The sequence below is a fragment of the Ahaetulla prasina genome, chromosome 15 (genome assembly GCF_028640845.1).
Source record: "Ahaetulla prasina isolate Xishuangbanna chromosome 15, ASM2864084v1, whole genome shotgun sequence".
Taxonomy (NCBI): domain Eukaryota; kingdom Metazoa; phylum Chordata; class Lepidosauria; order Squamata; family Colubridae; genus Ahaetulla; species Ahaetulla prasina.
In genome coordinates this window covers 2,265,276-2,293,237 of record NC_080553.1, presented here as the reverse complement: position 1 = coordinate 2,293,237, position 27,962 = coordinate 2,265,276, and the positions used below count along the sequence as shown (strand labels likewise).

General features: G+C 49.5%; 1 protein-coding gene across 4 annotated transcripts; it reads left to right on the top strand.

Moving 5' to 3' along the window:
• Nucleotides 1–6,397: 6,397 nt before the first annotated feature.
• On the top strand, nt 6,398–27,033 carry CABP1 (calcium binding protein 1). 4 transcript variants are annotated; one of them, XM_058158034.1, is made up of 7 exons: nt 6,398–6,604; nt 14,931–15,121; nt 16,713–16,743; nt 18,507–18,650; nt 22,914–23,023; nt 23,697–23,844; nt 26,445–27,033. In XM_058158034.1, the coding sequence occupies exons 2-7, from the start codon at nt 15,029–15,031 to the stop codon at nt 26,468–26,470; spliced, it is 552 nt and encodes a 183-aa protein (XP_058014017.1). In that variant the 5' UTR covers nt 6,398–6,604; nt 14,931–15,028; the 3' UTR covers nt 26,471–27,033. The 4 variants fall into 4 exon arrangements, with proteins under 4 accessions (XP_058014017.1, XP_058014015.1, XP_058014014.1 ...); XM_058158032.1 differs by having other exon boundaries at nt 6,440–6,604; nt 14,945–15,121; XM_058158031.1 differs by having other exon boundaries at nt 6,440–6,604; nt 14,942–15,121.
• Nucleotides 27,034–27,962: the final 929 nt, after the last annotated feature.

Below are 27,962 nucleotides of genomic sequence, written 5' to 3'. Positions count from 1 at the left end.
TAATTTATCACCGCTTGACATGTGCAAATAGAAAGTAATCAAATATCAATAAAGGAGAATATCTGTAGCTCAGGGGTGAGCTGTGGGGTCCTTAATGGTTTCTGAGCTTGGTGGGTTTTCTTGCAGATGTTTCATTACCCAAACAAGGGGGGGTGGCTGTTATTGTTCTGACCCAACTCCCCAAACACAACAAACCCTCTGAAGTGAACTCAAAGATTCCTTTATTAGGAGCACCAGCAGCCTTGGAAAAAAGTTTCTCTCTTGCTGCCGGCTAACAAGTCTGTCCGGCAGGGAGATGAATAGTTATCTGCCACATCTATTCATCTCCACCCCCTGCCTTTTATCCCCAGAGCTAGGGTGGGGCTTCACGAGCAGCGCTGGCTCTTCTGTCCCAAGGACCAGCCCATAGATTTCCATTGCTCTCCTCTCCTCTGCCTTCTACACATCCATGCATCTGGCACTGGATCCAGCTGTTCCTCCTCTTCCTCATCAGCCACCTCCAGACCTGGGGGTTGTTGACTCTCCATCTGAGGGCTAATAGATAGCCCAGGCTTCACCTCTCTCTCTCTCTCTCTGACAGCTCCATTTCCTCTTCCTCGTCGGAGTTCTCAGGTTGCCTTGATGCTGGCCCCGACTCCCACGCCTCCTCTTCCTCCTCTGATTTGGCTGCTGGAAGGGCTAGTGGCCGATAGGCCACAACAGTTATATTATTTTATCAATTTATCATTTGATTATTTTCTTCTATTAATTTTTTATATGTGAGGTTTTTATATTCCTGTAAGCCACCTTGAGTCGCCATGTGCGAATAGGCGACAATATAAATGTTCTAAATAAATAAAATGGTAAATGGTCATAGGTAAACAAGGTAGTGCACTGATGGTGTTATCTAGTTTGGGTAATGAAACATCTGAACCCCCTCCCCCACCAAGGTCAGAGGGCACCAAGGACCCTTCGTAATCAAATCTTTTCTTCTGTGGTCAGGGGTGTCTGCAGTTTCCTCAAGACTTCTTCAAACACTACTGAATCCCCTACAGTGCAAACCCACAAACAAAAATAGAGTTTGTTAATGATGGAAGAACAATATCACCTGGACCTGACTATAATATGAAACTAATAATCCTAATTATTTAATTCAGTGAAAGGTATGGCTAGCATTTAGATATCAAGTACAGTACTTAGACTGTGATTCGTTTTTCTGTTTTGACTGAAGCGCTTCCTTAAGCATATTTGTTTATAGCTTGTCCCGTTGTGGCTGAATATATGCCAAAGCACCTACAAATAAAATTAATCTGTTTTCCCTATGGTAGAGATTCCTCTAAAATGACTTTGTGTTAGCCCAGCGGTCTTTAAACTTGGCATCTTTTAAGTGGACTTCAGTTCCCAGAATTCCTCAACCAGCATAGAATTCAATTCCCAGAATTCTGGGAATTGAAGTCCACAAGTCTTAAAGTTGCCAAGTTTGGAGACCTCCGTGTTTATTTATTTATTTATTTATTTAGTCACAACAATATATGTAAGTATCATACAAAAAGATTATATAATATATAAACATATATATGAGTAAATATTAGGAGGTATAAGCATATATATATGCTTGCTCCCAGAAGCACGAAGCTGAAGCCTGAAGATGACGAATGAGACTTCGTCGAAACGTCGCCAAGACACTTCCAATTTTACGTGGGAGAAAACCCGAATAACCAAAGACCTACATACAAACACCCGCGAAAACCTCAGAAAACATATATATATATATATATATTTAGGAAGAAGAAAAGAAAAACAATAGGACAGGAATGGTAGGCACGTTTGTGCGCTTATGCACGCCCCTTATGGTCCTCTTAGGAATGGGGTGAGGTCAATGGTAAAAAGTTTTTGTTTTTTTGTTTTTTTTAATTGAAAAAGTTTAAAAAAAAACACAAAGACATTTTCCCCCCTTTTTTCCCCCCTCCCTCCCAGAAAACCCCTTCCCCTCCTTCCCCGGCTTCCCGGTCAATCACAAGGTATTGTTATACATAAACCAAACATAGAATAAAATTTTCCCTTCCAATCCAATTAACCTCATCCAAAGCTTTTCACCTCCCAACCCCCTCCCCATTAGATAAAATAACTTTCTAATTATTCAAAGGCAATCTGATATTTCTTAATCTGATATCTATTTTGTAGATAATCAATCCATTTTTTCCATTCAATTAAATATCTTTCCTGCGTATTGTCTTTTAAAAAAGCTGAGATTTTAGCCATCTCAGCCAAATTAATGACTTTCAGTATCCATTCTTCTATTGTAGGTACCTCTTCTTTCTTCCAGTATTGTCCAATCAACAGTCTTGCTGCTGTTATTAAATTCAGAATCAGTTTAGTCTCAATCCCTGTACAATCTGAATGGTAAAAAGTTTTTGGATAAAGCTTTTAGGATTATGAGAAGAGACCACAGAGTCAGGTAAAGTATTCCAAGCACTGATGATTCTGTTGCAGAAGTCATATTTTCTGCAATCTAGATTAAAGCGGTTGACATTAAGTTTAAATCTATTGGTTGCTCTTGGAAACCCACCAGGGGCCAAAGGTCTCCTTCAAGAACAGGGTTTGTTTGTTTTTTTGATCAAGAGCCTGGATTTTTGGAGGCAAGGGCTGCTTTGGCTGCATGCAGTGGTTGTCAGAACGTAGCAGTGAGATCACACCAGAAAGCTTCTTGCCAGGGGGCGGCAGCAGCAGCAGCACCCGCCTGCCTCTCGGTGCCAGCCGTAGGCATTCTCCCCTAGCAAACCTGGCAAAAAGCGGAAGACCGGCTGAGAACTGAGGACACAGCCCCACCTAGCGGCAGGTCAGTGATGTGGGAAAGGAGAGCATTCAAACCCCATCAGGGGACTCAGCAGCTCTTGCCACAAATGAAACTTTGCTCCTCAGCCGCCCCACTTTGGAACCACTTTTCACTGTTCACAGAAGTCCGTCAGCTAAAGCAAAACTCCAAGGGGCGGGGGAGTGGAGATCAAGCTGTTGGCCGGCAAAGACAGAAGATGGTAGAACAGCAGCTGCCTCTGCTCGTCTTACAGGGCCAGAAAAGGCCCTTCTGCATCATCCTGGGTGCCAGGCAGCCATGCCAACTTGAACAGCCTTCCAAAGATCATTTAACGCAGAGGTCTCCAACCTTGGCAACTTTAAGCCTGGCAGACTTCAACTGGGGAAGTCCCAATTGCCAGGGCTGGGGAATTCAGGGAGTTGAAGTCCACCAGGCTTAAAGTTGCCAAGGTTGGAGACCCCTGATTTAATGCACAAGGAGGACCTCTGGAGCTGAGCATCTGCTTCCTTGGGGCTCCTGAAGAAGCCATGCTCAGCCTGGCTGCAGGTTGACCCAGCCAAGGGACCCTGGCATCCTCCCTTTTCTCCCCGTCAGTCCCAGACTCTTCTTGTCTCTGCCTTGATAAGATAAGGAGCCACTTCAGGAAAGGAAGCTCCATCCGGCCTTCCATGGCCGATGCAGGAGGAGGAGGAGGAGGAGACCCAGTGGCAGCACGTATGGCTTCCCCCGTCAGCCACAAGCCCCTCTAGCAGCCGGGGAGAGACCGTTTTCTCTGCCGAATAACTGAGATTCCTGTGAGGCAAATTCAAGCAGAAGACTCCTCCTCAGCAGGGGCCAAGATGGACTTTGAATTAGAGTTACTCGCTTCCAATGGACTGTTGGCTGGAAGGAACCTGCCTTTGGTGAAAGGATACTACTAAGCGCAAAACAGGCTAAGCTGCCACCTGGAAAACAGTTCTGTGCATCCAGTCAGGACACGCGTGCTTAGAAAAGAAACACGGCAGAAAGTGAGCAATGACGCATCACACCATACTAGTCTCCTCTTGGCCAACCAAATAAGAGCCTGCTGCGTTTCTGTTCCTGTCCAAGAGACTTGGACTTCGACTCCCAGCAGCCCTCAGGATGACATGAATCCATCTTGGCTTGAGGACAGCTCAGTCTGCGGCCTGAAACTGATGCCGAGGCTCTCCTACCACAGTATGCAGGGCAGAGGGGCAGGAGAGACCCTCTTTTGGTAAAAAAACAAAACAAAAAACCCAGCAGCCTCGGTCCCTGCTCAGCCACATCTGGCAAATATTAAGCAATTGCCCCCTCCCCCTCCTCAAAAAGGGGGTTGAACTGAGCTGCGGTGATTTTCAAAACTGGGGGGAAAGTATTGAAACTTTATTTTAAAAGTATTAAAAATTCTTCTCTCCAGTTCTTCAGCAAGAAGGGACAAAGAATGGACACTCAATCGGTGCCTGCCCCCCTCTGCACCCTCAGTTCAAGCTCCTCTATCAGCATTTGCTCAGTCATTTCCAAAAGAAGGCCAGTTGGTGTAAGGATAATGGAAAGGATGAAGAAAGATGCTCCAGCGCAAGAGCCAGGCCCGGTGAGGGGAGGTTTCACTTCACCAGAATCTGAAAAACCTCCACTTCACAAATGGAGAAAAATGCTTTTGTGTTAGATATACCACAATCCAGCCTTAAATTAAACAGTTTAACTGCAAACACTGGTAATAATTTTAAAGGAGTTTTATCCCTCCTTTTATGATCAGCTAGAAACGGCAAACATACTTAAGACCCCTGCTTAGTATTGTCCTCACAACAACCCTGTGAGGTGAGTTGGGCTGGGAGTGAGAGTGCCCCAGAATTATGCAGCTGGATTTTCTGCCTGAGAGAGGCCTGGAATTCACTGTGCCTGGTTTGCAGGCCAGCACCTTCATTGCTACCCGAAACTGACTCTCAATAATGACTGTGAGGTGATATTGCAGAAGGGCTGATTTTGGAGCTGCCCCAAATTGAGTGTGGAGAAAAAGTCTGTTTGCCTCTCCTTAGACCAGTGTTACTCAACCTTGGCAACATCAAGATGTGTGGACGTCAGCTCCCAGAATTCCCCAGCCAGCTGTGCTGTGCTGTGCTGTGCCGGGATCCCCCTGCCACTGGCTGCGGCCAAACCACAGCCCCACCATGGTCCATTCCTTGCCCCTTCCCTCCTCTTTGTCTATGCTGGATTCGCAGCTTCATAAGCCTGGTTCTGTGCTCTGAAGGATCAGCTGCTGGATCCAGGAATGTCTGGCCGCAGAGACTCCAGTTGGTGCATCGGTAGAATAATTCTTTGAGTTTCCACTCCTCTGGACCTTCTCAAAGTGCCCAAGGAAGGGAAGGGCTCCCTCCATCTTGCTCGAAAAGCATCCCGTAAGAAAGCTCAGCTGAGCTGCCTTCTCTCATTCCAGAGAACGTCCCTTGGAGCTCCCTGGATCTGAGAAAGAGAGCAGAGGGTCCTCAGCTGGGGGGAATGGGACAACTTGCCACAGCCAACTTCCTGTGGTTATGGTGACCATAACCAAGTCACCACAGCCGACTCGCTGTGAGACAATTTGAGACAATTTGCCATGGCCAACTCGCCATGGGAAAACTCATCGTGGGACATTTTCAATAATTCTATTTAATTATTTTAATTTTCACCATTCACATCTCATTCTGTCCCTCATTTTGCATCCTTTCTTTAATTACTCTATTCCATCAATTCTTGCCCCGCAGGGAGTTCTGCGGTGAGTTGGCCACAGCAAGTTGGCCGTAGGAATTAGCCCAGGTGAGCTGGCTGTGGCGAATGGTCACAAAGACTCTCGGTTGGGTCACCACCGCCTTGCTCGCTTCCTTCAGCTGCTGCCTGGAAAGCTCAGCCTCTCCTGCGGGGCTTCTGGGGTGGGGGGGGAGGCTGTCGGCGGTGCTGGGGGGCTGGCTAGAGCTGGGGGCAGCTGGGAGCCTCCAGCAGCCTTGATTTCCACTACGAGTCAGTTTCCTAGGTTCAAGGTTGAGCCTCTTCCCAGCCTTCATGGGTGACTCAACCGGGGCTCCGACGGCGCCTTCCCCTTCTTTTCCCAATCCGTTTCCCGGGAACTGGCCGGAACGCGCCTTCCTCTTCGTCCAGAGTCTTTTGATCTGCCCGCTCTTTACCGGCTGCTTCCCCCTCAAATGCCCGCGCGCACCTGAACGTCGGAAGGCCGGCAGCTGAAGGCGACACCTCTGGACCTCCCCGCCGGGACCCCGCTCGCTGCTTGGAGGAGCTCACCTGCCTCCCCGCACGGCGGCTCCTCTTCGGGGTGGGGGCGGCGGTTTTCCCTCCGGCCGGCAGCCCCCTTGCTCGGCGGCGATCCGGGAGGCAGAGAGAAGCCCGATCCTGGGGAGGGAAATGGGGCGGGGGGCACTTTGCCCTTAATCTCCGCTCCTGTTCGGAGCCAGAGCGGCTCCCTGCCTGTCAAGCGGGGTGGGTGGGGGGGAGGGATGGAGGGAGGGAGGGATCGGGCTTTAAGCCGAGGTAGATTAGATAATTCATCTCGTTCTCTCCCCTCCCTCCCTCCCTCGCCTTCCCCTCTTTCCCTTCTTGGTGGAGAAAGTTGGGAGAAAGGCGGCAGAAAGAAGGGACGGAGGGAGGGAGGGAGGGAAGGGAGGGAGAGGCCCCGCCCGAGGCAGCCAGAGGGCTCGGGGGTGACCGGGGGCGCCCTTTGCTCCGATGGGCTCGGCTGCCGGCTGCCCTGCCTGAGCCGGGAAGGCCACCTCCGGGATGGGCAACTGCGTGAAGTCTCCGCTGAGAAGCCTCTCGCGGAAGGTAGGTCCCCCAGCGCGGCGGGGCCCTTCCCCAGCGCCCAGGCACCGCGGCGGCTGACCGGGGGGGGGGGAAGCAGAGGCGGGCACGTGGATCTCGGGCAGCGGCCAAAGGAGCCTCTTGCGCCGGGCGAGGGCTCCGGCCACGCAGACTCGTATCCCGGGGCGGGTGGTCGCCTAATGGGTGAGTTTTCAAGGGCGGGGGAGGGGGCGGATTAGCGGACGCTCCCTCCACTTTGCTCAGCTGGAATTGCGGGTCTCGCGGAGCCGCCGCAAGTGGGACGGCGGCTGCTAAGGGGGATCTCTTTGGGAGGGAGGGCAAAGCCCCCTCCCCATAGGCGCCGGAGTCTCCCTCTGCCTTCTGAAAGACGCTCGCCAGAGGGTCTGCAACGCCGGCAGCTGAAGGGCCGTAAGCAGGACTTTTGCAGGGCTGCGGAGCTCCCTAATGCCAGGTACACAGCTATGGAAAATAATACCAAGATCGCCGTGCCAAGGTTTGGGCAGCCACTTGCATCGCTAGTTAAGTCCCCAAATATTTGCGTTTGCTTTCTCACAATTCACTGTTGGTAGTTTATGTGTGGGAAAAGTTGAGGTAGAGAGAAAAAGAAGAAAGACGAGTTTCCATTTAAAGTACTCGCCAGAAAAGAGGGGGGGGGGCAGTACTTCTCCTTCCTTCCTCCCTTCCTGCCCCCCCCTTTTCGGGCGAGTTCCAGGTGAGAGAATTTGTGTGTGTGTAAACATCTCCTACTCAAGAAGTTTGCTGAGAGAGATTTTTTCCCACAGGAGATCAATATTTTTGCTTAGTGTTCAGTAGAGCTTCCTTGATAGATTTATGCTCCAAACTGTCTCTAAATTGTTTTTATGAACCAGCAAGTCTTATGTTGCAGCTTTATAAGAGGACTTCTGGCTTTGCTGAAGTTTTGCTAACTCTGCACCCAATGATCCTTGAGGATGGCAGTTCCAGAATTCCCAGCCAAAGTGGTACTTGGGAATTTGTACCTTTAGCTGCTTTATGGAGCTTGATGATGCCTTCAATTTTCCTGGCACCGCCTTTGCAAGAAATCATTTTAGCTACGGAGAAGTTTAACCAAGAAAGTCAGCAATATAGAGGAGCACAACAATATTTGCTGGTTTTCACCAAAGGCCCTTTTTTTCCTGAAATGGGACAAAGGTTTGAATGGAGGTATCAGTTTCTGAAACAGTCTGTGGGTCATCAGCGGAAAGGCCTCCATCAGGGCTCCTGGGAGTAATTAAAAAGCCAAGATGGCAGACAAAACGATAGGACTGAACCTCTGCCCATTCAGCTTCCATCGCTCCTTCCTCAACCAGCATCTCAACTTCTTGGTTGCAGGTTGGGGGTCCCTGGTCCCTGTAGATTAGACCTTTTGCTTGGGCACTTTGCATTTATTTGTTTTTTTGTTTTTTTAAAAAAATCCAGGCCCTTGTGCAGACAAACAGCTTCCCAAGCAGCTTTCCTATCCTGCATTGGTGAACATCAGTCTATGCAATGAGCACCAAGGAAAGGAAAACTATCCAGTCTAATCCAAACTAATGACAATTGATTAATGATTATGAGTCATCAGAGCTTTCCTAGAAACTTCGTGTTCTGATATCCTTCAGTGGAATCCAGAATTGGGTTGCCCCCTGCAATGAGAAATAATCCCTTGTTCTCGCCCAGCTGGTGGCTCTCCAAGATAGGCAGGACAAGGGGCCTCCTTGGGCCTGCAGACCCTGAGCCTTCAAGGAACTGGGGCTTGAACAGGGGCAGGCTTGCCAGCAAGAGTTCTAGAGGAAAGTGAACGTGTTAATGGAAGTCCAAGCACAAATATACGTGGTGCTAACGACGTTTGTGTGTTTGTGTATAATAGCAAGGAATTGACCAATGTTCTTTGGGCATCCCAACACTCTCCCTTATGGGGCGTTTCCCACCCTGGACATATGCTGATCAGAGCCCCACTTCTGCCCCTCTTCCTGTGTTGCTTGAGGTTCTACTGGTCAGAACAAGCAGGAGCTGAGCATCTGGAACAACCGGTTATTGTGTGTGCAAGCCATCAAGCGGCATATTGCTCCAAGTATCTGTGCCCATGTAGGGGTGTGTGTGTTTGTGTCTGTGTGAGGCAGAGAGATGCTAAGATGACTTTGATATTGAGTTGGGGTCTCCATCGTGGCTCCGAGGGTGGATGTGTGGGAAGGGACACGTCCCAGCAATGCTTGTTAGAAGGGAGGAAGAGAAAATCTTCCTACCAAAAGTCCAATGTGCCTTAGGGAGAAGGGCTTAAACGAGGTCCTAACAAGGACAGGGAGTGAGGTTGGTGGGGGTGGAGACAGCGTGGGGGGTGGGTGAAGGTCTTTCTGGCTGATGCTCTGACCAGACTAGCAGCTGCTGGACTTTCCAGCTGAATCTCAGATCAAGAGAGATGATGGGAAGAGTTGTCTCCAGTGCCAGGACAGGTACCCTTTGAAGGAGGCTGAAGAATCTATCATGTACTTATTCTGGTACATTATTATCACCTTCAGCTCTGCTGATACAGCACCCTAACTAGGTTTATTGGCTGGGGCTTCAGCTCAATTTTCAGGGCTTTTGATTTCTCTGCCCTCTTTCTGAGCCACCCAAGATAAAGTTTCAGAAAGAATTAGCCTGAGAGATTATGTTCCAAAAGAGGATACATATAATTTAGAACTCTAAACCTCACATAAACTCTAATTGTCTCTTCCTCCGCATCACCCACCCCACCCCCAAGAAGCTTTAAGGGCACCCCCAAGGATGTCTGTGCAGACGTACAGCCTGATCAGGGAGCTAGGTCTCATTGAGGCACCTGTTCACGAGAGGTAAGCCTGTGTTTGATGGCACCCAGGTCTTCAAAATGCGCAGCCCTGGGCAGTATCTGCACACTGCAGCCTTGGAAATCTTGCTTGGCAGTGCTCAGAGAAGCTCCTGGTGCTTTTGGCTTTACTGAGGAGGCCCAGCAGAGTCTTCAATGGGGAAGGAAGGAAGGAAGGAAGGAAGGAAGGAAGGAAGGAAGGAAGGAAGGAAGGAAGGAAGGAAGGAAGGAAGGAAGGAAAGAAGGAAAGAAGGCGCGTTGATTGATGTGTGTGTGTGTGTGTGTGGTCAGTTTTGACTCCTGGTGATTGCCTGGACTGCAGGTAGTCCTCAACTTACAACAGTTCATTTAGTGACCATTCAAAGTTACAGTGGCACTTATGACCGTTTTTCACGGTATGACCTTTGCAGCATCTCCATGATCACATGATCCAAATTCAGAGGCTTGGCTACTGGTTCGTATTTATGACCGCTGCTGTGTCCCAAGGTCACATGATCCTCTTTTGCAGCCTTCTGACCAGCAAAGTTGATGGGGACGCCAGAATCACCTAACAACGGTGTTAGTAACTTATCAACTGCAGTGATTGACTTAATAACTGTGACAAGGAAGGTCGTAAAATGGGCCCAAACTCACTTAACCAATGTCTCATTTAACAATAGAAATGTTGGGCTCAATTGTGATCGTAAGTCGAGGACTACTTTGTATATGGTGGTAGTTCCTGCATTTTTCAGAAGTAGTTTTCCATTGCCTGCTTTCTAGGGTTGAGAGAGAGTGACTGGCCCAAGGCCACCCAACTGACTTCATGCCCAAGGTGGGATTAGAACTCACCACCTCCCTGTTTCCAGGCTGCTGTCTCAGCCACCACACCACATGGGCTCTCTAATGTTATGAGAGTTGTAATAAAAATGCAGACAACCCCACCTGTGTGTTCAGGTGAATTCAACGGACCAAAGGACAGAACTGTAGAACCGTTGGGGTTGGAAGGGCACCTTGGAGGACTTGCAGTTTCACCCCTGCCTTGGGCAGAAAGCCTTGGACTACTCCAGAGAAATGGCTGTCCAGCTTGTATTTGAAAGCCTCCAGTGATGGCACCTCCATAATCCTAGGAAGGAGGCTGGTTCTTCCATTGCTCCAGAGCTCTTGCAGTCAGGAAGTTCTTCCTGATTTCAAGTATGGATCTTCTTCTCCATTGGTTCTTGTCCCATGCCTTCCCCCTCCCCAAAATAATCCCACCCTCTCTTCTCTGTGACATCCCTTCAGGTATTGCCTGTCTCCCCTTAGCCTGCTCTTCTTGAGGCTAAACTCACCCAATTGTGGATGCTCCAACAGTGGAGATTTTTAAGAAGAGATTGGACAACCATCGGTCTGAAATGGCATAGGGTTTCCTGCCTGAGCAGGGGGTTGGACTAGAAGACCTCCAAGGTCCCTTCCAACTCTGATCTACTGTATTCCTGTACCCATCCTCCATAAAGTTTATGTCCCAAGCCTCTCACCATCTTTGTTGCTTTTCTTTGCTCTCTGGTTCCTCAACAACCTTTTTCTATTGCGGTCACTGTATTGGGTTTGCTCTGCAGCATTAACTCTACAACCCAGGTGATTTTTTGGTGGAGGCTGAGAAATCAGTAGGGGACCTATTGGAATGGTGATTTCGGTGCTGTATCCCGCCCTCCCTGCTCTCCCATTGGCCGAAGCGAGGATAAGAAGATGCGGCTGTGAGTCTTTAGAAAAAGCATATCTGGAGTTGAAGGCTCCAGCTTAGAGCAGGAGCCTCCTCCAAACTTGGAAACTTTAGGACTTGTGGACTTCAACTCCCAGAATTCCCCAGCCAGCCATGCCCCTGGCTGCCCCTTCCCATGACCAAGTATCCCATATCTGCTGCAGGTCATCCCCTCTGCCTTCAGACCCAAGTAGCCCTTCCATAGTAGTGAGACCTCCTGGGCCAGGCTTTCCTCTTCAGAAGGGTGTTGGAGCTCTGGCCATGCCAGAAATTCCCTCCAGTCGTTCACCTTGGGCTGCCCAATTGGTCTGGGGAAGATGACCTATTATTGGGAAGCGGTGCCCACCTTATTTCGCGGGGGCATCTTGGTTGTGGAAGCTGGTCCTGCCCCCTCCCCCAATGCCAGCGGCAGCTGACCGAAGCGAGTCCATTCAGGCTGCATTCCGGACAGACAAAATGGCCGTCCCAACAGGCAGGCTGCGTGTCCTGCCATAAACCGTTGCCATTCCGCATGGCGGTGCAGGTGCCCCCTGAATCCACATTCTCAGCCCTGCCAGCAAGCAATCTGCCGGGCAGGGTGATGGGGTGGCAGCTTCTTAATAGCAGCTCTCAAATGGGCCTCTGGGGAACTCTGAGGGGGGGAAAATGCTCTCGGTTTCTCATGAAATCACCAATAGGATCGCGAATGTTTATTGCGCCGAATGCAGAAGTCCTTGTGAGCGCTGCTGCTTTTTATAGCTGCATGGGAATGTCGGGAGGGAAGGAGCATTTCTGCCAGAGCTTGGAGGGGGGGAGGGGGGGGCTCATGACTATATAAGGTGTGAGCCACTGACTCTCTGTTGGGCCTGGAAGCACTCAGAGAGGATTCCAGCTGCAGCCCAGAAGGGCTGTTGGAGAAGCTGTGCCCCAGATGGGAGGGGGCAGGGGGAATGGGTCTCGCCCCCAGAGAGGGAGTCAGGTAGGGGCTGTGTTTCATCCAGGGGCTTAAAACCCAGGATGCAGCCGGATCCTGTGGAACTACACCAGGTCATAGCTGGCTGCGGCTGCTGCTGCTGCTGGATTTTTGTCTGTTTCTCTCTGTGTCATGCACAAGAGCGAGAGACAACTGCACGTGTGGTCGACCCGCTACCTAAAATGCAAGGCTCCCGTGTTGCATAGGAAACCTCTGGACTTTCCAGGGGGAGGGGGCTCCTGTTTCACCTTTGCACAAGCCCTTCACCTTGAACTAAAACCTCCACAGCAGAAATCTGAGGGATTCTGAATGGCTAGTCAGTCTATGCAAGGTTTTCTGTGCATACACGGAGTGCAGCCCTAATGGAAGGGCTCAGTAAGTGGGCCGAAGAACAGATTTGGAGAGGGCTTTTATGGAAGCGGGGAGGGAGCAGACCCACAAAAGGTTTGCATTTTCTGGCTTGGTGCAGAAGTCGGTCCCCACAGGGGTCTTTTGCGCAGTCTGTAAAAACAAGGCAAGGAGTGACCTTCAGTGTGACAACAGGTCTTTCCCAGTAGCAGGGATGGCAGCCTTGGGCCCTGGGAGGCTTTTCCGTTGAGAATCAAATGGAAAGACTCCCCTCCACCCATTTGCAGAGAGCGGGCAGGTGAAGACTCTAGAGTAGTGTTTCTCAACTGTGACCGCTTTAAGATGTGTGGACTTCAACTCCCAGAATTCCCCAGCCAGCCATGCTGCTTGTGGAATTCTGGGAGCTGAAGTCCACACATCTTAAAGCAGCCATGGTTGAAAAACAGTGCTCTAGACCGGGGGTCTCCAAACTTGGCAATTTTAAGACTTCAGCTCCCAGAATTCCTCAGCCAGCTCTGGAAGTTGAATGCACAAGTCTTAAAGTTGCCAAGTCTTAAAGTTGGAGACCCCTGCTCTAGAGGAAGCCCTAATGAAGAGACAAGCAACTGTGGCTTCTTCCTTCCTCAAAAACTTCACGGCAGGGGTGAAATCCAGCAGGTTCTGACGGGTTCTGGAGAACTGGTAGCGGAAATTTTGAGCAGTTTGGACAACCGGCAAATGCCACCTCTGACTGTCCTCAGGAGTGGGGAGGGAATGGGGAGTTTGCAGTATCCTTCCCCTGCCATGCCCACCAAGCCACGCCCACAGAACTGGTAGTAAAAAAATTTGGATTTCACCACAGCTTTCATGGGGTATTTTATCCAATCCTCTCTAAGGCAGAAAATGTGGACTGTTACCTGGAACTTCCATCCCTGAGCACCGAAAGCAAACCTTTTCCTAAAGGCCGAGGGTCTCTGCTAGGGGGCCTGCAGCTTCACCACCTCTGAAAGATCTTAATATTTTTTTAGATATTTTTATCCCACCTTTATTGTTTTTGCTCCTGTCTTGGTCTTAAAAATAGCAATTTACACTCTTGGGAAGAGGATTCCCCTCATGTCAGCTGTGCCAGGTGAGCCAGACAGGAAACACAACCAGATGAGATAAATCTACTGCATTGTAAGGTTGCATTAAAAGATTCTTGCCACCCCTTTTAAATCCTTGATCAATGAAGGCAGCTCCTAAGTTTTTTCCTCTGACCGTTTAAGTGTCTGGGGCTTCTCAACCTCTTCTCTGATTGTTTCCTAGGCAGCATCTCTTCCACTCCTCCCTGAAGGTCATCCATATGGTCCATTACCCCTTCACATCTGCCATTCTGGGGGCTGCTGGGCCTGAGACAGCTGGAGATGTGAACATTCTTATTTATCTCCCACCTCAATAGTTGCTGGGGTTGAGAAATGCCCTTGGAGTTAGCAATTTGTTGGGACCAGTTGCATTCTTGCTGGATTGTTCTGGCCTCTCCAAGCCTTCTTGCTTAGGACCAAAGTGAATCCAGCAGCCCTTCTTCCATGCTGTGTCTGCTGTCTGCTGGAAGGACCGTGTGGCTTTTGATCAGTGGTGAAATCTGAACTGGTTTCCTACCAGTTCGCTGGCTGCGCAGGTGCACCATGCACCAAATGCGAGATACGCACGTGCACGCAGTGCAAGCCAAAAGGAGGCATGGAGCAAGTAGAACAGCACACGGGGGAGGGGGTGCTTTTAAAAGCATTTTTTTACAACCTATTCGGCCAAATAGGTTGTAAAAAATGCTTTTAAAAGTAAAAAAAAAAGGCTCTGATGGTGGCGTGGCTCAGCTGTGATCATCAGAGCCTCTTTTTTTACCTTTTAAAAGCATTTTTTAAAAGAACCAGCAAGCCAGCAAGTGGGTGACTGGGTGATTAGGTGGGCATGGGGAGGGGCAGGGATTTATGCTACCGGTTCTCCGAACCACCTGCCGCCATCGCTACTGGATCGGTTGATCCAGTCCACACCAGGAGCATTTCATTCTTGCTTTTGATGTCATCACAGAAGTAAAATGCGGAGAGCGGAGTGGGCTGCTTGACTTGCAATAGCAATAGCACTTAAACTTACGTACTGCCTCATAGTGCTTTACAGCACTCTCTAAGTGGTTTACAAAGACATGTAAACTTGCGTCCTCTCTTTGAAGTGAATGTGAGTTTACACTGAGGCCAAACTGCAGGGCGACGGGAAAGATTGTGGAAGGGTAGCAAGGTACCAGGTGTCTGGGAGGTAGGACATTCTGTGCCTGAAAGATGTAGCTTGTCTCCTACAATCCCACAACCGGTCCTCTGAAACCATCCTCAGCTGAGAAGGCTGTGCCACTTCAAGGGGTTGCGGGGAGGGTGGGGTTGTGTGTGGGGCGTCCCAGAGGCAGGGGTGATTCTCTGGGTGCCCACCTGAGCACTCTGAGATGCAGAGAGGTAACTTCCTCTGTTGTGTTGTTTGCTTGCTGCTGAACTGGCCAAGAAGATCCACCAGGAGGAGAAGGCCTGCTATAAGGCGGTCCAGCTGAGTGAGGAGGGGCCGTCGGCCAGCGGGGGCCAGGGCTCCCTCATGGCGCTGGCCCAGAACTGCGCGGTGATGCACAACCTGCTGGGCCCAGCCTGCATCTTCCTGAGGAAGGGATTCGCGGAGAACAGGCAGCCGGTATGTAAGTCACAGCACCCTCTTGGGACAGGCTGCCCGCAGGGGGCACAGAATCGCCTGTGCCCAGGGCTGGAAGGGGCTGCTCCGAGACCCCCGGAGACCTCTCCTCTTCCCCTGCCTGGCCCTTGCCGTGCTCGGGGAGATTCCCGTGCCCCGAACACCCCTTAGTTGCAGGAACACGACGGAGACTTGAACTGCAGCAGGGGGACCATGCAAAGCGATGCTACGCTGAGCTCAGGTGGAGGGCCCCTTCAAGAGGGGCCACGTGGGGGCTGATGGAATGGCAGAGGGGAAAAACAGCTGATACTTGCAAGCTCACAGTTACACCAAGATGCCTGTTAGGGGATTCATCCTTCTCCAGAGCTCTCCTCAGGGCGCCCTAAAAGTTATTTAATCCCCCCACCCCCAGCTCCTCTCAACTGCTCTGCCAGGCATCTGGCTGGGTTCAGCTCCAGCTCTCTGGGTGATTATTCCTGTTGTTGCCTTATTGCTCTCCACATCCTTGAGGGGTCCTTGCCCCAAACCAGCCAATGGCTGCAACTGATTTCCCGCAGAGATTGCCCATAAGCAAGGAAGCTGCCCTCCTGCTCACACACACACACACCCCAGCCTGGCAAAAGAAAGGGGAGGGGGCATCTGGAAAGAAGGTGGGGGGGGGACAGGGAGGGGCCGTCTGAAAGGGATTTGCTGTCTAGTTCAGCCCTTCTGCTCCCTTTGGAACCACCCCAGGCTCAGGACAGCAGCATGGTAGATGGAGTAGCAGGCCTTCCGCGGCTTTGTCAGACAAGGAGACTGGGAAAGGGGGGAGGGGCTGGGAAGGACCTCCTGCCTGGGAGTCAGCATCATCCTATGGAAGAAGAGATGTTCCCCCCCTTAAGCAGCGCATTTCCAACTGGGTTTACTTCCATTCATGGCAGCCACAGAGTTTTCTTCTGCTCCAAACACGGTTTCTTCCCTCCCCACCCTCCACCTCTGAAGCACAAGGCCCATCTTGGCTGCTTCGTAGCTTTGACCCCTCCTCCTTCGTCCACCCTAGTATCCCTTCCTGTTGGACACCAGATAACAGCACTTCAGGGCTAAGGCTGGGCCATTCTTGCTGCCCTGGACAGCGGGGGGGGGGGGGGGCGGCGGCGGCGGCTGCAGCTGAAACAGGGTGGAAGGAACATAGAACGTACAATAATAGGGTTGTAAGGGGCCTTGGAGGTCCTCTAGCCCAAGCCCTTCCCTGTGACAGGAGATCCTATAGCATTCCAAACTTTCTTTGGGCTTCATGGGATGGTTACACATGATCATAGAAAGAAGAATAACAGAAGAGAAAAACAGAGTTGGAAGGGAACCCAGAGGTCCACATCCAACATCCTCTGTCCTTAGCAGGGAGGCCTTTTCTTCAGGTACCCCTGAATTACATGGATGAGCCACAGGATGGGGGGAGGAGTTTGGCTGCAAACGCTCTTGGCCAGATTGTCTACTGGACCCAAAGACAACCCCCCCCCATGGCCCCTCATGCCTTTTCCTGCCTTCCCATGTCAGCACCCTCAGTGTATGCTCTGAGGAAGAGCCGGTTTTAACCACAGGAACTTTCTCCCTGCAGGACAGACAGCTGCGTCCGGAAGAAATTGATGGTGAGATGTTTTCCTCTTTTCTTTTACTGTTTTAGAGTGGGGGTCTCCACACTGGGCAACTAAGGCTTGTGGACTTCAACTCCCAGATTTCCCCACCCACAAGAAAGTTGCCAAAAGGTTTAGAGAACTATAAGAGGGAATGAAGGCCATTCATGCCACAGACTCCAGTTGTTGTATTTTCAGTCTTTAGTTGTCTCCCACTTCTCCAGCAACTGGCAACTTTAAAAAAAAAAGTCATAAAAATTCACATGCATTTATGCATGTTGTCTGTCTCTCTCTTTTTCACCCATCTACCAATCTATCTTTGCAAGCGGTTGTTCTGTATTTCCCACCCACAAATGTACACAGATTAGATTATACTTTGTGTGAAAACTTGCATTCCTACATACATTCTGAGAAGTGTGAAAACCGGAGAAATACGTTTGGGTGGCAGATTGATTTGGAAGTGGGAATTCGAATCGGCAGCAGGGAAGCATCTGGCTGGGGTGCCAGGATGAGAATCTGGGACTCTGGATTCCCTAAAAGTGATCTGTGATCCAAGCAACTCTCGGTCACTCCCTGCCTGGGAGGAGAGTACAGAGGCACTAGGGGAGTTTTGGAGAGGTTCTTAGTTTAAACCTTAGTCCCCAACCTTTCTGGCTTGGCAGCCTGGTGGGTGAGGGGTGGGTGGGGGAAGAGGGGGAATGGTTGTGGGTGGGTGCCCTCCACTCTCACAAGTGGAGCTTCACATGCATACGTGTTTGCCTGCCGCTTGTGTGGCCCAGGAGTGGGGATTGGGGATGGCTGGTTTAAACCACGATCCTCTGAGATGCTTTGAGTAGAATCACATGTGGCTTTACTCCAAAGATGCTTTTCCCAAAAGGCAACTGGACTTCCTTGGGGGTTTTTCCCTTTGAAAAATGTTTTGCTTCTTAACGTTACAACCACCCCTCAGAGTGCTAACAACGTGGTGATTGCAAAGAATATAAAACCTTCCATCCTCCATCAGTTGGTGAGAAGTGAAGAAACTTCTTGGATGAGAAACAAAACGTTTTCAAAGAAAAACCAAGAAAGTCCAGTTGCCTTTCGGAAAAGCATCTTTGAGATAATCGTGACCTGGATGATCTCCATGGACAGTTACGCCTTTAGCTCTTTGGGGGCCACTGAGAGTGACTTAAAAAGACCTCTGAGGTGTGTGTGTGTGGGGGGGTTGTCACTCATCCCCTTCTCTGCTCCCCAAAAGGGCACAAAAGTTACCCAAGTCTCTAGCTTCTTCACATCTGTGGAAGAAGACAGTCATGATGGGCGTCTTGCTGAATCCCCAGGAGGCTGATTGGGGGAGAAAGCACCAATTCTCCACATGCCCCCCCTCCCCCCGCCACCTTCTTTTCAGGACCCCCGTTCACCTGGCAGTTTTGCACCTGTTCCACATGACCTCCCTGGGCTGCTGCCAAGCGCCAGAGCCGCCCTCTTGGGGAATTGCTCCCCCTTGGAAGATCCGGGTTTGTGGGGGGTGGGGGTGGGGGGTTTTCTTGGCTTCACTGCAGGCTGATTCCTTCAACATGCAAAATCTCAGAGAGGGCTGAAGGGAGGCTCTGCAGGAACACGCGTGTGGTCATGCTGGCTACCCAGGCACTGCTTAAGCTCCAGGCAGCAGTGGGGGGCAGAGAGCCCCTCCCAGACCCTAGATGAGAGACCCTCCAGGGCCAGGCTTTGCAAGAGGCGAGGGCGAAAGACCCGTCCCCTTCCACAGGCCCCTCCCTCACCTGGATTTGCCCCCACAGAGCTGAGAGAAGCCTTCAAGGAGTTTGACCGAGACCGAGACGGCTACATCAACTGCCGAGACCTGGGGAATTGCATGAGGACCATGGGTTACATGCCTACCGAGATGGAGCTGATCGAACTGTCGCAGCAGATCAACATGAACTGTGAGTGGCAGCCACCCACCTGCCTGCTGCTGGCTCTCCCCCGGCCTCTCCTAGATGCTCTTTCTCTCTCTGGCTGGCCCCGTCCTCCTGCTCCCACCTTTGCCTGCTGCCTTGCCCAAGTAGACCCCCAGCCTTGCGCCAGGCATGATCCCTGCACGGCCACCGGTGGGATCTGCATGCCTGAAAGCTCAGCCGTCACACGGAGGAGAGAGTCAGCCTGTTGCTCCTCAAGGGGCCCCGTTTCCTCTCGGAGGGCCTGCCGTCATCCACTCCCCTGTCCGGCTGCCTTGGGGAGGGGGAACTGTCCCTCGTTGTGCAGCTTCCTATGGTTCTTTCCTGGACCAGCTCAACTGTTTCCGCAAGGATAGGAGGGTTGCTTTGGCCAAGGAGACTCTGTGCATTGACTCTGTTCACTCTGTTCACACAATGCACTCAACCCAAACCCGAGCTCACTGTTCCAGATCAGGCTTAATGCCACGAACTGGTTTGTATGAGGCACATCAAGACACTTTAATTCCTGCAGTGTACAGAGGCCCAAAGTCCCCTGTTTCAGTTTAGTTATAATCACACACTATGTGAATTTAAGCCAGGGATCCCCAACCTTGGCAACTTTAAGCCTGGTGGACTTCAACTCCCAGAATACCCCGCTGGCTGGGATATTCTGGGAGTTGAAGTCCTCCAGGCTTAAAGTTGCCAAGGTTGGGGACCCCTGATTTAAGCAGCATCACTCAAACCATCATTTTGAAACCATGGAAAGGGATCGTTTAAGATTTATTTATTTATTTATTTGAAATTGTCAAACAAAAACAAGAGCAAGAATAAAAGAATAAAATTACAACGACAGGGACCATAGGCATGTTTGCTTTTAAATTTGTTGTTTGTACTTTGTGTTGGTTTTTAATATGGCTGTAAACCGCCCTGAGTCCTCCAGGAGAAGGGCGGTATAGAAATTAAATTATAAATAAATAAATAAAGTGCACTTATGCACGCCCCCCTCCACTGACTGATTAAGTATGATGTAAAGTCCACAGAAGTCAATTTGTTACTGAAACTGTGAAAATTTGTAGCTGAGACAACTGAATCAGGCAGGGCATTCCAGACTTCGACAACTCTCTTACAGAAATCATATTTTTTACAGTCAAGTTTAGAATGATTTACATTGAATTTAAAGCAGTTGTTAACTAGCGTATTATTGCTATTAAAACAAAAAAAGTCATTTACTACACTGGTAGACCTACCATGAGCTCTGTGTTCAGTTCTGGGACCATATTATTATTATTATTATTATTATTATTATTATTATTATTATTATTATTATTATTATTATTATTATTATTAACATAAAAATGTGAAGTCACAGCTGCTGGTTCTTCAGCTGGCATTGGCTTTCATCCACAATAGTTCTTCTCAAGCACCTGGGATGGCTTTGTGTCTGTTGTTATTATTATTTCAACCTACACTTTAAAGAGAACGTAGTGCAACCGAAAGAGCAATAGCAAGCTTATTTCTTTTGATAACTTCTGTTAAGTTAGGAAAAAATGTTCCCAGACCCCTCTTGATTTTTTTGTAACCACAGACCCATGTTTCTCAAACTGGAAGGTGTGGGCTTCTGTGGAATTCCCCAGCCAGCATTCTGGGAGTTGTTGAAGTCTTCATTCATGCTTGACTGGGGAATTTTGGGAACAAAAGCCCACACATCTTCCGCTTTGAGAACGCTGCTTTAGAGTAGAGAAAGCAGGAGGTTGGGTTTAACGCCTTGAAGAGCTGACCTGGAGAGGGGCTGCCTCCCGTCACTCAATCTGCTGGAGCCAAGGCTGGACCCCCAGGGGGCTTCTCCTTCGCTCCCACCCTGTGGGGGGGGGGGCGGTCGGAGTCAGGAGCCCCTTGCAGTCTGGGGAGGGCGCCAGTTGGGGATGAAGGTAGGGAAGGGCTCTGCTCAGCGGCTTGCGCATCCTCCTGCTCGCTCAGAGCAAGGCAAGCAGAAGGATTGTCCCCCAAGCACAGTTCCCATCGCAAGGCCAGATGGAGACGGGGATGTGACTCCCACATGCGTAATTGCCTTCTCGCTTTGCTGCACCCCTTTCCTCCAGGGTTCCTGCTGCCTTGCTGGGGGGACGGAAACCAGGCTCGGTTGGTTTAAATCAGTTCCAGTTGGCCTGGCAAGTCGATTCGGTTCTGGTCTTGCCCTTTCCTCTGAGAAGGGCAGCAGCAAGTATTTTGCAGTAAATTAGCAGCAGCAACAGCAACAGCAGCAGCAGGGCAGCGAGAGGCTGACTTAATCAGGGGACCTGCTATTGCCTTGAATCACCAGATGTCTCATTCGAGAGGAAGCATTGTTTTGTTTTGGGAAATAAGCAACTCTTTGGAAGTTATGAAAAAGGAGACAGTGACACTTATGCATGTCTGGTCAGGCTGCCATCTTGAAATGTAAGAAGAAAAAGGAATCCTGTGCTAAGAGCTGCAGTGGTCCCCAGGCTGTGGCTGTGTTTGTCTGTGTGTGTGTGTGTGTGTGTGTGTGTGTGTGTGTGTGTGTGTGTTTGTGTACGTGTGCTCACGCAGGCTTGCACACATGAATATAAAAAAGACGTTGAGACTCTAGAAAAACTGCAGAGAAGAGCAACCAAGATGATGAGGGGACTGGAACCAAGATGATGAGGGGATGATGAACAGTTGCAGGAACGGGGCCTGGCTGGTTTAGTGAACAGAAGGACCAAGGGAGACAGGAAAGCAGTCTTCCAATATTTGAGGGGCTGCCACAGAGAGGAGGGGGTCAAGCTATTTTCCAAAGCACCTGAAAGCCAGAGAAGGAATAATGGATGGAAACTAATCAAAGAGAGAAGCAACCTGGAAATAAGGAGAAATTTTCTGACAGTGAGAACAATCCACCGATGGAACAGAAGTTGCCTTCAGAAGTTGTGGGAGCTTCATCATTGGAGGCTTTCAAGAAGAGACTGGACGGCCATCTGTCAGAAATGGTGTAAAGTCTGCTTGCACGGGGTGGTGGGTGGTGGTGGTTTGTACTAGTTGACCTACAAGGTCCTTTCCAACTCTGTTAATCTAATCAGTATGCATATATAAAGCTGAAAATCAAAGCGGAGCCCACCTACTCCTTCCGCAGTCCATGGCCTTTGCCATGTATGCCCTTTTGGTCACCAAGCCCTGCGCTCTGCCCTGTTAGCAGCTCTTTCTATACCAAGCGTAGAATTAAGGGGCTGGAAGGGAACTTGGAGGTCTTCTAGTCCAACCTCTGCTCAGGGCAGCGCTCTTTATACCATCTTGGAGAAATGGTTGTTCAATCTTTTCCTGAAAATTTTAATAGTTCAGGATCAGCTATAAAAAAAAAGCAACCAGTGGTGTAGACAATTTTTAGCTCGATGTTTCTCAACCTTGGCAGCTTTAAGATGTGTAGACTTCAACTCCCAGAATTCATGGGAAACTGGGAAATTCTGGGAGTTAAAGTCTTAAAGTTGCCAAGGTTGAGGAACGTTGCTCTGGCTGTTTGTCAAGTATTTATGAGAATGTTTCCAGTCTCACTAGAGAAAAATGTTTTCCACTCTTTCTTCAGGGAGGCCATCCAGGGCTCTTCATGTGGTTCACAGCCGTAAATGTTACCGTCCTGGGAATATTTTGGGTCATGAGTCAGTCTGAATCCAGAGCTGCTCGCTTTTATTCCATGCCAAGCTGTGAACGTACTTCGGTCTCAATTTATCCCGCTGAACTGGTGTGCCGAGAATGTTGCTTGCATAAAAGTGTGCAGAAAAAAGGATGCCAAGTCTATTTAAATTAGGAAATTCTGATTGAAAAATATAATCATGAGAAATAGCAGATCCTTGCAATTTCAGGTCTACAGCTCATGAGTTTATTTTAAGCGTACATTTGTGCTGTGACATCGTGACACGAACTCATAACAAGCCTAATATTTTACACACTTTGCTTCAGTAGGAAGTTTGCATTTGAAAATACTTATTTTTCTTCTGTACATGCAGACTCTGTGGCCGCCTCCAGCAGTTGCAAAACAGTGGCGGAGGGTGGGGTAGATGGTGGGGGCGGCCCTGCTCCTTTTTAGACGTCACTTGTTTCTGTGCCCTTTTAGGCACAGGCCAAGTTGCATGGAGCCCCCCAGCGCAGGCTGCCTTCTCCACCCCGTGTGGGGCCCCTTGTGCATATCCTGTAGCGGCCAGACGGTGCAGCCGGATTCTGGGTTTGGATGGGGGCGCTCAGCTGTAACCACCTTCTGCAAATTCTCCCTCCTTATGTCCTCAGTGGGCGGCCACGTAGACTTTGATGACTTTGTGGAACTGATGGGACCCAAACTGCTGGCAGAGACGGCCGACATGATTGGGGTCAAGGAGCTGCGGGATGCCTTCAGGGAGGTGAGGAACCATTAGCGTCATATCTCTTTTCTTCCTCTCGGGAGGGAGGCTTCTTTTCTTCTGCCTTCTTCTTGGGGGGTCTCTTTCCCTGATTCTCTTGGTGGTGTTTTTTTCTTGCTCAATGGTTGGACCTGGACGTGATGGAGATGCTGCTGCTATTCTCTTTGTTTTCTTTCCCATCGCTGATTCCTCCCTAGTCGGAGTAGGTGTGCTTTGGATTGAATCTCAGAAAATTGCTTTGTAGCACGTGGAATATGCGAGTTGCACCTGTCTCGAGTTGCTCTTGAGAACAGGGGGTTGATAGAAATTGCTCGAGACAGGTGTCAGGTTCACTTTCCTGCACATGCCAAAGCACTTTCTGGAGCCGGCATCTGAAGAGCTACGCAGCTCTACTTTCCAGCTGCCGTTCTGAAGATAAGAAGAATTCCCTCCTAATCCCTCCACTGGGAATGGCCTCGTCGCAGGTCTTCTCGTGAATTGAAAGCGCAATTCACACTTGCATGTAATTGCATTTAATGCTGCCATTGGCCAGCGGCTCTCAGAGCGTGAGGTGTAAAAGCAAAGTGGAGTCACGCCATGGGCTGGGTTGGGTCAAGGCGCCGCTTTGAGAGGTCCACAGAAAGCCTTTGGGGAACCACCAACTCTCTGGTTTCTCCTGGTGTGCTTTGTGCAGTTTGACACCAACGGAGACGGAGAAATCAGCACCAACGAACTGCGAGAAGCTATGAAGAAGCTCCTCGGGCAGCAGGTGGGACACCGAGACATCGAGGACATCATACGGGATGTCGACCTGAACGGGGATGGGCGAGTGGACTTTGAAGGTGAGTGGAGGGAGGGAGGGAGAGAGGGAGGGAGGGAGGGAAGGCCAGTCCATTGGCCACAGGGAGGGAAGCAGCCACGGAGCTAGGAGGCGTGGCTGCATGGGGAAAGGTCCCTTTCCTGTAGCTTGTTTATTATAGCAGGGGTCTCCAACCTTGGTCCCTTTAAGACTTGTGGACTTCAACTCCCAGAGTCCCTCAGCCAGCAAAGCTGGCTGAGGAACTCTGGGAGTTGAAGTCCACAAGTCTTAAAGGGACTAAGGTTGGAGACCCCTGTATTATAGCATGTAGAGGCTCTAAAGAGGCACTGAATAAAGGCTCAGCATGGGTCTACGGCAATGGTGAGTTGCCCTCGGTTTGGACCTGTTCTCTAGAACCAGTAGTAAAACCGGCAAGAGGCTCCACCCACTGACCCGAACGTCATCAAAATTTATTTATTTATTTATTTATTTATTGAATTTTTATACCATCCTTCTCCCAAAGGACTCAGGGCGGTGTACAGCCGGAGATAAAATACAAAATATGTACAATTAAAACAAATTAAAACATAGCAAAATTACAAAAACGGCTAATAATTAAAATTAAATTTAAAATATTTAAGAATATTAATAAAACCCCAATTTAAAATCAAACTATTATGCCAGTCCCGCTTGAATAAATAAGTATGTTTTTAGCTCACGACGGAAGATCCGAAGAAGTGATCTGCGCATGCGCAGAAGCTTCTGCACGAGCAGAGCTCATGCGCGCATGCGGGCACAATGTGAACCGGTAGTAAAGGCAAGTAGAACCCACCCTTGGTCTACGGGCCGCACAATTCTTCTCACAACTGACCTCAGCCAGCTACTGAGAAAATGGCAGAGGTGATCTGCACACACACACACACACACACACACACAAATATCCCAACCCACCCCCAGCCTCTAAAGGAGAGTAGAAAGGGGCCTCTGGCCAGCTCCCCCCCACTCACCCCTGACTTTAGTAGGTTAGCAAAAGGAAACTGGCCTGGCTCTAAGAGGCTTCTGTACCTGTTGCAGCCGAGGGATGGGGAAGACTCCGAGCTAGGAGCTGGGGGAGGGGGGGTTCTTCCTCCCCCAACTCCAAGGCCTCACCCCCAACTCAAATGGATCTCTAGACACAAGCATGGATGTTCTGCCATTTGTGATTTGGGCAGCTGAGCCAGCTGGCCAAGAAGGGCTGCTAAAGCCCCCTGTGGAAACTAGTGGGGTTATTCATCCGGTTCTAGCCGGTTCGGGTGAACCAGTAGCGGTAGCTGAAGGAGGCTCCGCCTACCCGCCCGGACATCTTGTCCTGTTTATGACGCTCTGCACATACACTCACATTTACGAACTGATAGCAAAGGTAAGTGAATGCCACCCCTGGTTGAAATGCCCTTAAGATGCCTTCTGACCGGCTAATGCAGTTACTTGTGGCATTTCCAGCCCACCTTGAAATAGCTCCCAGAGTCGCTAACCATGAACATAATATAATTCTTACATTAAGTAATTTAAAATGGACGTTTTATTTTAGAAAGCAAAAAATAAAAAATGGCAGATTTCCCAACCCCCAGCATCATCTCCATAACAGAGAATAACAGAGTTGAAAGGGACCACAGAGGTCTTCTAGTCCAACCCCCTGCTCAGGCAGTAAACCCTATCCTATACCATTCCAGACAAATGGTTGTTCAATCGCTTCTTAGAAACTTCCAGTGTTGGAGAATTCACAACTTCTGGAGGCAAGTCATTCCACTGGTTCATTGTTCTCACTGTTAGGAAATTGGGGCTGAGCAATTGAAGAAATTGTGAGCTGAAGTTGGGGAAGGTATGAAAGAGCTATTAAAGGAAGAAGGGAGGGAGGGAGAAGAAGGAAGGAAGGAAGGAAAGGGGAGGGCAGAGGACAGAAGGGAAGGGCTGTTTAGGTGAAAGATGGACGAGACCATGAGACAGAAAGAAGAACGAGAAGCTCAAGCTAGTACAAGAAAGAACAAGATACTTGAACAGGCTTTCAAGATTCTGATATTTAATCCTATATCCCACAATAGTAAAAAAAAAAATCCATTTATTTATATAATCTCTTTTTTCCAGTTATTTTGCACTTACGTTGGCCATCCAGAGTCCATTTTTATTGGGCAGCTATAATCAAATCAATGCAATAAATGCATGAATTCCTGGGACCCTCCCGCCCCAGTTTCTTGCCTGCCTGGCATCCATCTTGAAAGGCTTCCCAGGTTTCTGTCTGTCCTTTCTTATACTAAGCTAAGTCAAGGTCCTTATTTTGAGTTTCTTTTCCCTGCTTCTTTCTATCTCTGGGCACATAACTGCTTTTCCTGGTCTTCTTTGGATGTCTCTTTCATACCTTCCCCCAAATTCCTTTACAGAAATGCTCTGTTTCTGGAAAACTGCTGTAAATCTGAATAATGAGATTTAAATCAGTGTTTTTTTGTTGGCAAAGTTGGCAATGTTAAGATGCGTGGACTTCAACTGCAAAGCTGGTTGGGAAATTTTGGGAGTTGCCAACTTGGAAAACCACTGGTCGAGAAGGAGCCTTAGTCAGTGGGAGAAGGTCCCGCCCAGCACTGTCTCTCTGGCCTCCTCCCTTTTCTGCAGAGTTTGTCAGGATGATGTCTCGCTGAAGACGGCTCGTGAGCTGAGTGGTGACCCAACCCTGGAGGGTAGAAAAGGGCCCGTGTGGCGTGCCATGCCCTGAGCTCCTATGCAATGCCGGCTGCCCCACCGACGGTGTGCCGCAGTGACCTGCCTCACTACTCCACCTGGCCTGACGCTCCTTCCCTCCCCACACTGTGAATGATTCGGGGTCTCCTGCATCCGAAGCGCTGCTGGGGGAGGCGACCTCAGGGGGGGGCAGCGGTGCCCGTGCCCGAAGCAGCCACGGAGGGCTGGACATCGTCAAAATCTCCTTTTCCAACGCCTCGCCTGCTTTTGCTCTTCCGGCCAACCCTGCAAAGCGATGAGAAAGAGGGAGGGGCCTGATGCGGGGAGCCCCTGGGACCAGTATCTGACCTGGACTGTGCTCTGGACTTCTGTTCCTTGGCCAAGGCACCTTGTGCGAATGCCTCCTTCCCCTCCTCTGTGTCGCCTTGATTTTTGCCTCTGGAATGTTTTTCTGTCTCCCTACAGTCATGTTAAAGGGCACCGATATATGTTTGCGCAGAAAAACAAATAATATTGAACAAATACTCTCCGCGAGGTTGGCTCTTATTTGCCATGGGGTGATGGGGCAACTGGGGGTCAAGGCCTGCAGCTCTGTTAAGGGGGGCTACTAAGAGCCCCCCAAAAGCTGGAGCTAAGAATAGAATAGAATAGAATTCTTTGTCGGCCAAGTGTGTTAGGACGCACAAGGAATTTGTCTGCGGTGCATAAGCTCTCAGTGTACATGCAAAACAAAAATGATAAGCCATGAACATAATCATAAAATACATTCATAATAAATCATAATGTAACACTCGGGGATAGTCATAGGATCCTAAGTAAAAGCTGTCAACATAAATAATAAGATAGAAACAGCTGATAATCATAAGATACTAAAAGAATAAGAGAATATATTAATTATATATATATTTATTATATTAAAATAAATTTAATAAATACAATATTAATATTGTAGGATAGGATAATATTGTATAATAAGAATATTTGTGATTCAGGGTTGAACTGAGGGGTCCTTGGTGCTCTCTGAACTTGACTGATTTCTTCCAGATGTTTCATGACCTAAACTAGGTAACATCTTCAGTGCTAGCTACTTTGCATCACGAAACGTGCAAAAAAACAACCGAGAACACTAAAGACCCCTCAAAGCTGGAGCTGGCGTTTGTTGCCCATTGGAGGCGATCGTTGTCCACTGGCAAGGCCACCTTGCCATAATGAAGACAACCCCTTTTCAAGGGGAAGGATGACCACTGCATTGTCCACCAGAGGCCACCTGTAAACATTGCAGCTCCACAGCACGGGTATGCCCAGGAGCCCAGCTTCTCTTCAGTTGCCCTCTCTCTTTAGTGAATAGGTAAAGGATTGAGCCTCTGCTTCAACCTGGGCAACTCAACCTGTGGACTTCAATTCCCAGAATTCCCTAGCCAACATGCTGGCTGTGGAATTCTGGGAATTGAA